We start from the raw sequence: 12,292 nt of genomic DNA on the forward strand, positions 1-12,292 counted from the left end.
GGCCCGGCGGGACCCCAGGGCAGCTGGCGGTGGACTGCCCCGGGGCTGCCCCGTCCCTCTCACGACCGCCGACCTTTCAGCACCACGGACAGCGCGCGCCTCCCAGTTTCTCTCCCGCCAGGCTAGTCCCATCCGGCGATGAAAATACCCCCGTGGCGAATACAGGGTTTAACTTGACCACCCTCCCCCCCTCCTCCGTCTTTTTTTTAAACCTGTTTTTCCAGTTATAAGCTCCTCAGGTGCTTTAATGATCATGTCATTATCTCTTATGCATTATTCAGTGGAATTTTGCTTATATGTAGAAGCAAACCTATAGGATGTAAGGTGAAGTCCGTTTTCTACAAATACATCCTGAGAGGGTAGTCTTAGAATACAGAATGAGGATGAGCCATACCAATGGCCAGAAAGGGCAGGGCCTTCCTTATCGCTCCTGTTGGTGACTAATCACACTGATCTGCAAAGCATGTCACGAGAAAATAGTTTAGCAAGAGAATAGGAATGTACTTCCTATTTTGTTAGAAACACAATTAAGAATGATCAACACGATTCAAGGTGCACGTGAACTTATTTGAGAGGAGTTGTGCAGTGGAAAGGATACTACATCTCTCCTTGTGTGGTCTGAGAGAACATTAGGTTTAATATTTTTAAAAGTAAGGAAATTGCATAAGAATATGCAGGCTCTCAGGAATATAGTGCCCTAAGTCAATATTTATGATGCTACATTTAGAAAAAGTAAAAGCATAATGCTATTGCAAGCCGCTTTCTGGGAGGCCATGCATTTCTTCTTTAGCAATGATTAAGAATAACTGCAGAGGAAATGCATCTGACCATCCACTTAAAAGTTATTAAAGAGATTTAATAGTACAGCTTTTCCTCAAGGGTATTAGGAGCTATATCTTGCAGACATTTTGTATGTTCGTAGAACATTTATGTCGTAACTCTAAGCAATATCTTTGAAATAGTTTTAAGACTTTAGTTCCATTCCCATCAGAGGTATAAAATTTTAATTTCATTTTCTAGAATAGAGTTTGATGCTTGTGCCCTTCTGGGTAAATGGCTTTAGGTGTTTAAAATAGAGATGCAGACACAAATGCTGACACTGACCCCCGTCCTTTTCAGGGTGAGCTCTTAAATCCCTGCCGATGTGATGGGTCGGTTCGGTATACACATCAGCTGTGTCTGCTGAAGTGGATCAGTGAGAGGGGCTCTTGGACCTGCGAACTGTGCTGCTACAGATACCACGTCATAGCCATTAAAATGAAACAGCCCTGCCAGGTACGCCGTTCTGGCATTTATTTTTCCTGAAGTAGTTTTGTCAACATGCATGTACTTGAGTGTAATTATTTCTAAGGATATCGGCTTATGCTACTTAAGACTAATTTCTGCAAATCACAGTAAAACCAAGATTTAGAATTTGTAGAGATGAGCTTTGAGCATGCTCTGACTTTTTATCTGAGAAACTCAAAAGACATTTTAATCAAATGGTTTCCTTTAGTAATTTATTTACAGATAGAAGTATTTCCATCTTTGTTTCTGAAAGGAAAAGAAGATAAAATGTCTTACAGTCTACTTGAATACTTTTATTAACTAAAGTGTTACTTTGTTTTAGTAATATGTTGATAATTTAAGCATTTAAACCCTGATTGACTCCATTTATGAAAAACAGATATAAGTAAAGCAAAACTTTACTGGTATGAAACTTAAGATTGAACCTATTATTTCTAATCTGAATAATCTTTCCATTTAATCAGGATTTCTTATTCATATGAGTTTTTTCTCCCAAAAGTAAATTTTGACTACTTTCACTTTTGTGTGCTCAAGTTTCTCAACAATAACAGAAGTTTTCTCAACATATACTACTAAATAGTATATATTCTTAAAATTTTTGTCTATAATCACATAATAACATAATGCCCATAAGCTTATAGATGTGCTAAAAAAAGAGGTTTTTCTTTTTAAATTATGATAGGACTGATTCAGGTTCTGTAAATAGGCCAGTGGAATGTAAAATACAACATATTAAGGATGACATATTAAAGAAGGGCAGAATAATGTGTAATTAAAAAAATATGCTAGTGAGATGGAGATAAGTTTAAATAGATATAAAAGTGTGAGGTTCAGAACATAAAGACAAAAGAAGTGATGGAAGGAAAAGGAAGAGGAAATTAGGAAGTTAGGAGGAGATAAAGTAATAAAATCTAGCATTACTTCTCTCTCTTCAAAATTACCATATTTAGTTTGCATAGAGCAATGTAACATAGCTGAAGTTGTTAATGTTTGTTGAAGGAATCTGGAAGCTGAATTCTTACTGCATTAATCACTTAAATTTCATAGTTTTTAATTTATGCATCCTTCATATAGTTTGCAATTAATTTGCATCTTTGCTAGTCACCGTTCAAGGCATGATTAGCAAGCATGAAATGAAAATACGACTTTTCCCAAGCTATCCTGAGGCTTATAAGTAATTTGGAAAGTGAAAGTAGAAGATGTAGGTGGGGGATGTGATCATGATGAAGACAGGCAAAACCTGACACATTTTCCCCAGAACCTCTCATTGATGAATTAACATGGATATCAACTTATGGATCTATCAGAGTTGTTTTGAAAAACAGATGGAACCATGTCCAAAGATCAGGATAATCAACTCTACAATAATTTTATAATTAGAAATATGTGAGAAGATAAGAAGTGGGAGCACTTTCAGGCTATGGTGAAAAGTCCCATGGAAAAAGCTATGGTCAAATGCTCAAGAGCTATAACAAAATGAAAAGTATATAAAAAGCTTTAGCTTATGGCTATGGGCATTATATATGTATTCATCTGGAAGGATTAATTTTGAAATAAACAGAAATAAGTCTTTGATGTGCATTTTAAAATAGAGAGGAGATAAAGAACTGGGCCAAAAACAAAATAATATTTACTAATACTAATCCTTTAGTAAAAAAAATTGATTACTCCCATCTCTTGCTGCATTAAAATAAACTCAATAATATAATTATTTTAACAAAGGAAATTCCTTAAACTATGTATAGTCTGACTCTCTTCTCCCCAGAAAGAATCAAAACCTCAAGCTAATCTATTATTACTAACCCATTTGGGATTAAGTTTATGATTATGTATATAAATAATATCACATAATCTATAACCTGATATAATTGGCTCAGTGTTCTGTAAGATCAGATTTAGAAACAAAGTTGATATGAATATGATGTGATAGCTCAGATTATGCTGGAGAAGGAATAACTTTATCATTTATATTAGATACATACACAGCATGGCATTCTCAATGAGTGAAAATCAATGATAGTGTTTCCCGAATTTGGATCCTTACATGAAGGAGTAGTTTATTCTCAGGTAAAGTTTGACTGCTTCTCTGACCTTTCTCTTATGGATGATTCACAAACTGAGCACTGACCTATTCTTAATTTTTGCACTTGCCAGGAAGGCTCGTCAGAGTCTGCCTCGATCACCTTCATACTTTTAGTGTGGTAGAGATCTGTTTCCACCTGGTGCAGGATCAAAGAGGAAACGTGTCTATGGCCCTCTCCTTTATTTCCTGTACTTCTCTGTCCTGAGTATAGAACCATCCCACAGCTGTGAACAAATGGCTTCTTGGATGTAGAACAGATGATTAAGAGAAGACATTTACTAAAGACATTCTCTGTGCCAGGCACTATTTAAGTGCTTTATAAATATGGCTACTGATATTTAACCTTCATATCAAATAATGGGGTGAGGGATATTATGATCTCTATTTTACACAAAGGAAAACTAAGACATAGAAAAGTTAATAAACTTCTACTTTGTACATATCCAGAGGCAAAGCTGGGATTCAGACTCAGTCAGTCTGGCTCCAGGGTCTATGACGTTGACCACCATATTGGGAAATGCTCTTATCAATCCATCCTAGCCATCTTGATGTTTATGGGTGTATCATGTCTTGTTGTATACATGGTTGAGGATGGTTACAGCCTCGTCTTGAAGAGGATTTGGAAAGGTTTTGGCTCTCTATTGCTGTATAGTACACCACTCTAATACTTAATAGTTTATACAACTGCCATTTATTCTCTCTCAAGAATCTGTGGGTTGACTGAGGTCAATGGGATATTCTCCTCATGTAATCATCCAGAGGTTTGGCTGGGCTAGAAAATCCAAGATGGCTCATTCATTGTTCTTGTCCTTCATGCTGGCTGTTGGCTGGAAACCTGGCTGGGACTGCAGCTTGGTGCCACAGTTCTCTTTCCATGTGTCTTGTGCCTCTCATACTATGATAGTTGGGTTTTAAAAGCATGAAAGTGGAAGTTAAAGATCTCTTAATTCTCAAGCACCAAAGTGACACAATTTCACACCTGCTTCATTATTTTCTTAGTTAAAGCAAGTCATGGGACAAGCTTAGATTCAAAGGAAGGAAAAGAAGACACCATTCTGGATTCTGACTCTTCCTTAACCCACCATAGATGATAGCTTCTACAATGGCTCTTCCTCCCTACCCTCATTTCTGCATTTGGTCCTCATCAGGCCCAGGTCAATCAAAAGGCATATCACAACTTTCCTCCTGGGTTCCTGAACCAAAAAAATGTAGGGGAGCTCGAGTCCACCAGTGGCACTTAATGCAAAGCCTCTAGTACTTTCAGAAGTGATCTTACCACAGTGTGTCCCCTGGTGCTCACAGGGAGATGGAAATAGGGAGGGCCAAGGAGCAGTTAGCCAGGAAGCTGGTGTGCAAGAGTGAAACAAACTGCAGTGAGTCTAAAACCTTCATTTAACTTTTTTCTCATTCACTTCAAGAACTGGGATCTAAACCTCCCTATTTCGTTAGATTTCAGTGATGCTCAGCAACATGACCCAAGTAGGAAGCTAGTGGATATGTCTTCCACAACATATTTAAACCTTAATTGCTGTATCATTAGCAAGAGGAGTTAATTAAGACATTTAAGGTAATTAAAATGCATTTACCTTCCGACCTACCTGCAGAATCAATTTTATTTATTAACATATCCAAGATTATGTATTCATGATAATTTAAGAGTAAAAGCTAATTCTGTTTCAAATCTCATAGTGTGGTCTAAACTTAGTGAAATCCAAAAACATGTAACATCAAATTTATTTTGAGGTGTTAGTGACATTATAATTTAGCTAAGCTGTATTCCATTTAAGAATGATTTCAGTATTTTTCCAAGAGACATGGATCTTTGAAGAGATAGCATTTACTCAATGAAGTATTGCATGAAAACCTTGCTATGAAAGTATTGCCTAAACATAGAAAAAATGTATGTTGATGGAAGGTAATAGCTATGTTACTTTAGACAAGCTACTTGGACCTCAGCTAACTTATCTTTAAAAGGGAGATAATAATGGCATCTATCTTGTACGTTATTTTGACGATTAGGTACATAGATATATGCAAAGTGCTCAGAATGGTGCCTGGCACATGGTAGGTGCCCTTTTAATATTGCCCCTGATTGTTATTCTTGCTCCATCAACTAGGAGGCAGAGAGCTTCAGTGGACCACTTCTCTCTTATTTCCTTTGGGCTGTTATCACCAAAATGAATTGAGTGACTCCTCTTTCCATTATCATTCTTTACCTCGAGCTTATTCCAGGACTCCACCTCTGCTTCTGAGCAAATTAGTTATAACCGATGAATGAATCAGCATTTTAAAAGCAGGCGTTATGAGATACAGTAACCCCAGCACATGTGAGTGTATTTACTCTCTAGGTGTCTCTCACCGTGGGTCTTATTTACGTCCTTATTGGAGTGTACTCATAATTGGGGGTATGAGATACATTTATTCATTTATTTAATTACCAGAGGATGCATGCATTCACCAGAGAGAGAGAGAGAGAGAGAGAGAGAGAGAGAGAGAGAAAGCATTCCCCCAATGAGGTGTAGTCCTACTGCAATACCTTCTCCTCTGTTTTTCTATCCTTTTGGGATTTGGGTTATGTACACATACATCAGGTGTGTTTTAAACCTGTCAGAGGCAACTTGATTTAAATCATGCAGGCTGCAGGGCCAGCTCTGAGATGCTTTCAAAGGTGGCTCAGGGTTAGGACAGCCAAGCTCATTTAGGGACAGCCAACCAATGTTTGTTTAATCTTTGGAATGGCTCCTGTCAGGTCAAGACATGTGATGTGGTAGTAGGCAGAAGGTCAAAGAAGTCCAAGAGACCTCTGGGAGACAATCATGAAGGCATAGTGACAAATAGTTACAGGAGCGCTGATTCCACCTGCTGTCCTCCCTCCTTTGTTACCTAGAGCCTCAGAGAAAAGGGCTGGTGGTGTCTCCTGCCTGCCTGCCAGTGAAGGCTTAAGGGATGAATGTGGGCTGAATTTCTTGGCAGACATGAGTCTACAGGCCGTGTTTACTAGCCCATTACCCTTTTATGAGTCTTTTCCTTACTGCTTTTCCTTTAGGCACTTAGAATGGCCCATGAGCAGCAGGCCTTCTCATAGCAGAGAGAATAACTGCAAGGTCTCCTAGGAAGATTATTGTTTTTCATTTTTATACATACTCTTAAAACCTTGAGATTTGGGACCAGTGGATGGCATAACGGTTGTGTCTCTGGACTCCCACATAGTCAACAGTGGTTTGAGTCCCAGACCTAGTAGCTTAAAACTCACACCTGGCACATGTGTGTGCTTGCCTAAAATCCTGGGAAGAGAATGGAGAAGAAAGGATTGCACCATGGCCATCGCCTATGGTGGGGTGTTTTCTCGCATTCTGTCTCTCTCATCTCTCTGGGGAGCACACAAACCCTACAGCAAAAATCTCTAAGAAAACAAACCAACCAAAATAAAACCCTGGGATTCAGTCTAATAGATTTTAATTAGATAAGAATTTTATACCTAGTGGGTTCATCTTGGCTATCCTTCTAAGATACTTTCTAAGATACCTATTTGTAAGGAAGGCATTGATAAAACTTTTGGAGGACCCTGTGGTTGTTATTTTCTTCCAGGGGGCTCTGTCATGAGAGGGGTATTTCTATCTTAATGATGTAGCTGATACATGATGAACGGACAAAATCATTGGGCATTGACTGTGATTTTGAAAAGCCATTAAGAAAACATCAGAGCATGGACTAGGTCAGTATTACATGCTGTCTTTTGAAATTCGTCAAGGCATTTGCATTTCATGGTGCAAAAGTGACTGCAACCTGTGACTTGGTGAGCCACCGCCTGCGTCCTCTCCCCTCACTTGCTCTTACTCAATTCTCGGTAAGCTGTCTAGCAAAGAAAGGCTGAGAGGAGACTTCAGAACTATGGCTGGGTAACTTAAAAATAGTACTCAAAGGTAATATTTAAAGGTATGCACAGTATATTTTATAGGCAGCTAAAAATATCAACATAAACATCACGGGGCAGTGTCCTCCCTTAAGAAACTTTTTCCTTTGCTTTTGAATTCTCAAAACCTGAATCTGCATTTGACTCACTAAACATTTTAATAGATCTCTACTGAATAAGATATGTAAATTATATTTTTATAGTACCATAACTATCTTGTTTATTGTATAGGCTAAGTGTGCAGTGTTTCTTTTTATAATTTAGTTATTTATTTTACATTCATTCACTGTACATCATCTCAGGGTACAAAATGTGATTTTCCATCCAAAATACACTGTATAGTGGTTTAACTATACATGTTATCATCAACAAATAACTTTTCATTTCTTGTTTCTTATATATGTATTTTTCCTCATTTCTTTTTTTAAAAATTTTTTTGTAGGTTTTTTTTTAAAGAATTAATTAATTAATTAATTAATTATTTTTCACATGAGTTTTGCCAGAGAAAGACAGAGAAAAAGAGAGAGAGAAGTAGAGTGAGAAAGCAAGCTGCCAGGTCTGGGACTTGACTTGAACTGTGGTTGGCCATGTGGGAATTCTAGCGCCTTGCAATTGCTTTCCATTTTTTCCCCCCCCACATTTTACTGATTTACAAAATCTCTTAATTTAACTACTTTCAATAGCAAGTTCAGCTGATATATACATATCTGTGAACACATGCTTGACTGTAGGCATGAAACTTCGTGAGTAGAATGAATATACTATGAAGTAGCACCTAGCTGAGGCTATATAGCTTACTTTGATCATTAAATAGGTATTTTTTAATATATTTTTTTAATTTCAAGAAAGGCAGTTTTCGCTTTAATAAATCAAAATAAAAAATATTAAGAGAACTTTGCTTAAGACTTAAAGCCAGGAAATAGGTTAGGATTTTGTTCAAATAATAGGTACATGGACCTGTTGACAACTCAAGAGAAGACAATAATCTTTAACTCTGGAAAACAAAGCATGGAAGAAGATCAGTAATGTTTTAGTCAAAAGTCATAAAATTTTATTTCACCAGTTCAGTCACATGTACGTACATAATCTATCTTCTGTTGTTGTCCAATCTTTCCATTTAAATTCTGGAAGATAACATTCAACTCCAGACTTGTCCCTATCATTAAGCTGGTCATTTTCTTAGTTGTTTTTGAATTCTTATTTCTCTGTGTCTGACTTTTGTTTTCCTGACATAACACTCCCTTCAAAACTTTTTAGAGAATTGTTTGGTGTCGGTGAATTCTTTCAGGTTTTGTTTTCTGAGAATGTTCTTCTCTTTTCTTCCCATATGACAGAGAGTATAGTATAGTATTCTTGCTTGAAATTGTTTTTCACTCAATGCTTTGAATATATTTTCCCATTCTTTCCTTGCTCATATTGTTTCCAAGGGACATTTTAGGTAACTTGATATTTCTCTCTTGCTAATCTTAGTATCTTGTTTTTGACTGTGGTTTTGGTCAATATGGCTATAATGTGTCTTGGAGAAGATCTTCTTGGGTTGATCCTATTTGGGGTCTTTTATATTTCTTGGGTCCAGATCTTTGAATGCTTCTCTAGGTTAGTAACATTTTCTTCCAGGATTTCATGGAATAGATTATTAATGCCCTTATGAGTCTCTTTGCCTTCTGGGATACAGATTATCCGGATGTTGGGAGGCTTAATTGTATCTAGTATTTCTCATATGTTATTCTCATTATTTTCTTTGTGGTGGATTTTTCTAATCCAGCGATTCTGTCTTCTACATCTGAGATTCGATATTCTGTATAATCTAGTCTGCTTTTAATACTTTCAAGTGAGGTTTTGATTTCCTGTATTTTAGCCTTCATCTCTAACTGTTCCATTTGATTCTTTTTTATGGTGTGTATTTCCTCTTTCAGATCATGTAAGAACTTCCTCACCTCCTAGAACTCATCAGCTCTTTTCTTCTGTTCTCCTGAAGTTCATTGTCTCTCTTCTTTGCATCTCTGTTAACTTTGTCACTACAAATATTCTAAATTCTTTATCAGACATTTCCATGAGTTTCACTGTACTGCCTGTGGATGAGGAAGAGTTATTCTTTTCCCTTGGGGGAGAGGTATTTTCTTGTTTTTTTTTTTTTTTTTCATATTTCTTGTGCCTCTGTGGTGATTTGTAGTCATCTGATGAGTTATACATTTCTTCCTAATTTCTAGAAGTTCAGAGGCATGCAGGAAGGTATGATCTGCAATTTCTCTGCTGTTTCAATTTTCTCCCTTTGTACAGCAGATTCAGTGGGAATTGAGGAATTTGTTGACCCTAATAGTATTCAGATATTTGGCTACGGTTCACTTAGATGTGTCTAGACACTCAGTGCATGGAGGCTGAGCAGCAAAGTGATGAGGTAAATGAAAAAAAGATAAGAAAACAGAGAAAGAGGAGAAAAAAGAGAGAAAGGAGGAAAAATAACAAAAAAAAATTTTAAAAAAGCCAATAATGAAAGCACTAGTTTTCAGCAATCATAGGAGTCAGTCTTCTCAGTGTACAGTGATTTCATCATTTGTCTCAAAGCCAGATGTTTCTGAGACGGTAGTAAAAAGAAGTAGGGGGAACCAGCAGTTAGCGTAATGGCTATGTCGCTGGACTCCCACGTAGTCGACTGCGGTTCGCGTCCTGGACCCGGTGGCTTAAAACTCACGCTGGGTGCGTGTGCGTCCTTGCCCAAGATCCTGGGAGGAGAATGGAGGAGAAGGGATTGCAGTGTGACCATCCCCTCTGGGGGGTGATTTCTCGCTTTCTGTCTCTATGTCTTTCTCTTTTGTCTGGCGAGCGCACGCGCCCTATTGTGAAAACCTCTCCAAAAAAAAAAAAAAAATAGGGAGGCCTTATAGGGCATTGCATTCTAAGGATCACAGTTCACTTTTTTCCTTTTTTTCTTTTTAAAATTTTGTTGTAAAGTTTATGTGCTTGTTGGAGTAAGAGAGAGAGAGAGGGAAGGAGAGAGGAAAAATGAGAAAACACCCTCCAGGGAAAATAGCCATTCAAAAATCCCTTCTTGTCCATTCTTCTCTCAGGATTTGGGGCACTCACACACAGTCATCATGTGTTTTTCAAGTCACTAGGTCCAGGACTCAAGCCGCACAGTCAGCCATGTAGGATCCAGCTGCCTTAACAACCACACTGTTTGGTGGCTCTGGAGTTCACTTTTAACCTTTATATTATCATTATTATTTTATTATTATTATTTTTTTTTGGAGAGGTTTTTGCTAAAGGGTGCGTGCACTCGCCAGAAAGACAGAGAGAGACAGAGAGACAGAAAGTGAGAAATCACCGCCCAGGGGGGATGTCCACACTGCAATCTTTTTTCCTCCATTCTCCTCTTGGGATCTTGGGCATGCACATGAGTTTAAGCCACTGGGTCCAGGATTTGAACCATGATCAAATACATGGGCGTCCAGTGACATAGCCATTATGCCAACTGCTAGTCCCTTAACCTTTTATATTATAAAGTGAGACTTAGGGCCAGTGTGGACCCCCTATGAGTAATATTCTCCAGAATTTCTCCCCTGTATGTATCTGCTTTTCTTCCTTTTAAAGCTTTTTTTTGTTGGGGCCAGTAGTTGACGTAACGGCTATGTCTCTGGACTCCCATGTAGTTGACCGCGGTTCGAGTCCCAGACCCGGTGGCTTAAACTCATGGTGCCTGTGCGTGTGTGCCCAAGATCCCGAGAGGAGAATGGAGGAGAAGGGATTGTGGTGTGGCCATCCCCCCTGGGGGGTGATTTCTCGCTTTCTCTCTGTCTCTCTCCCCGTCTTTCTGGCAAAAGCATGCGTCCTATAGCAAAAACCTCTCACAAAAAAAAACAAAAACAAAAACAAAAACAAACTCTTCTTTGTTTATTAGTCAAAGTCCAATTAGAGTAGCAAGAAGATGGGGTGGGGTAGTGGTTGGGTGGAGAAAACTTGTCTTGGCTCCAAAATGTCTTCACTTGATCACATGTATCTTATTATTTAAATCAGCACATTTTGGAGCTAGCAGGTGGTGGTATGTTGGTTAAGGCGCTTGACTCCCACAGGGCCAACTGCAGATCTGGTGGCTTGACACTCACAACAGGTACATGTAGTTCCATTCTCAAAATCCTGATGGGAGAATGGAGGAGAAGGGATTGTGGTGTGGCCATCTTCCATTCTCTGTCTCTGCCTGTCTCTTTCAGGCGAGTACATGAACACTACAGCAAAAACCTTAAAGCAAAAACCCAAAACGAACAAGCAAACACACCCAAACTGAAATAAGTTAGAAATTTTTCTCTGAAGTTCCAAAAAATAGCCGTTTAATGTGTCACTGTAGTCACTATCATGAAAGTAGCCAAAGACATGCTATAAATGGACAAGCAAGTCTGGGTTCCTGTAAAATTTACAGACACTGATGTTTAGATTTTGTATCATCTCAATATAAAAATATAGTGTCCTTTTTACTTTTTTTTTCTCTACCATTAAAAAAACATAGGGACTTGGGGTCAGCAGGTGGCATAGGGGTTAAGGTCTAAACTCCCATATGGCCAAGTCCTGGACTAAAAGTTTGAAATTCATGCAGGGCATGTGTGTGTGTATGTGTGTGTGTGTGCTCAAAATCCCAAGAGGAGAATGGAGAAGGGACTGCGGCAGTGTGGCCACAGTCACCCCCCCTGGAGGGTGATTTCTCTCTCTCTCTGTTTCCAGTGAGCACACATACCCTATAGCAAAAATCTCAATCTATAAAAAAAAAAAAAGCATAGAAACTTGTGGGCTGCAGAGAACAGGTGGTGAGCTGGCTCTGGCCCCACTGTGTTTGGCAGTAGTTTGAACAAATAGAGTATTGATAAAGAGTTAGGTGTTTTATTTATTTTTTAAATAATTATTTAATTTTTATTTAGTCATTCATTTATTTTAATTTGACCAGACACACACACTCACACACGTGCACACACACACACACACACACACACACACACACAGAGAGAGAGAGAGAGAGAGAG

The 12,292-nt window shown here is 38.3% G+C and overlaps 1 protein-coding gene across 1 annotated transcript in view; it reads left to right on the forward strand.

Annotated features, from left to right (window-relative positions):
- The window catches only part of MARCHF11 (membrane associated ring-CH-type finger 11), a 125,728-nt gene that overhangs the window by 1,592 nt on the left and 111,844 nt on the right, over positions 1 to 12,292 (forward strand). Inside the window, exon 2 of the mRNA XM_027767023.1 lies at positions 1,077 to 1,275. Within this exon, the coding sequence (XP_027622824.1) occupies positions 1,077 to 1,275 (199 nt within the window). The remainder of the gene's footprint in view (positions 1 to 1,076; positions 1,276 to 12,292) is intronic.

Source organism: Tupaia chinensis, unplaced genomic scaffold (genome assembly GCF_000334495.1).
Source record: "Tupaia chinensis unplaced genomic scaffold, TupChi_1.0 Scaffold143836_1, whole genome shotgun sequence".
Taxonomy (NCBI): Eukaryota; Metazoa; Chordata; class Mammalia; order Scandentia; family Tupaiidae; genus Tupaia; species Tupaia belangeri.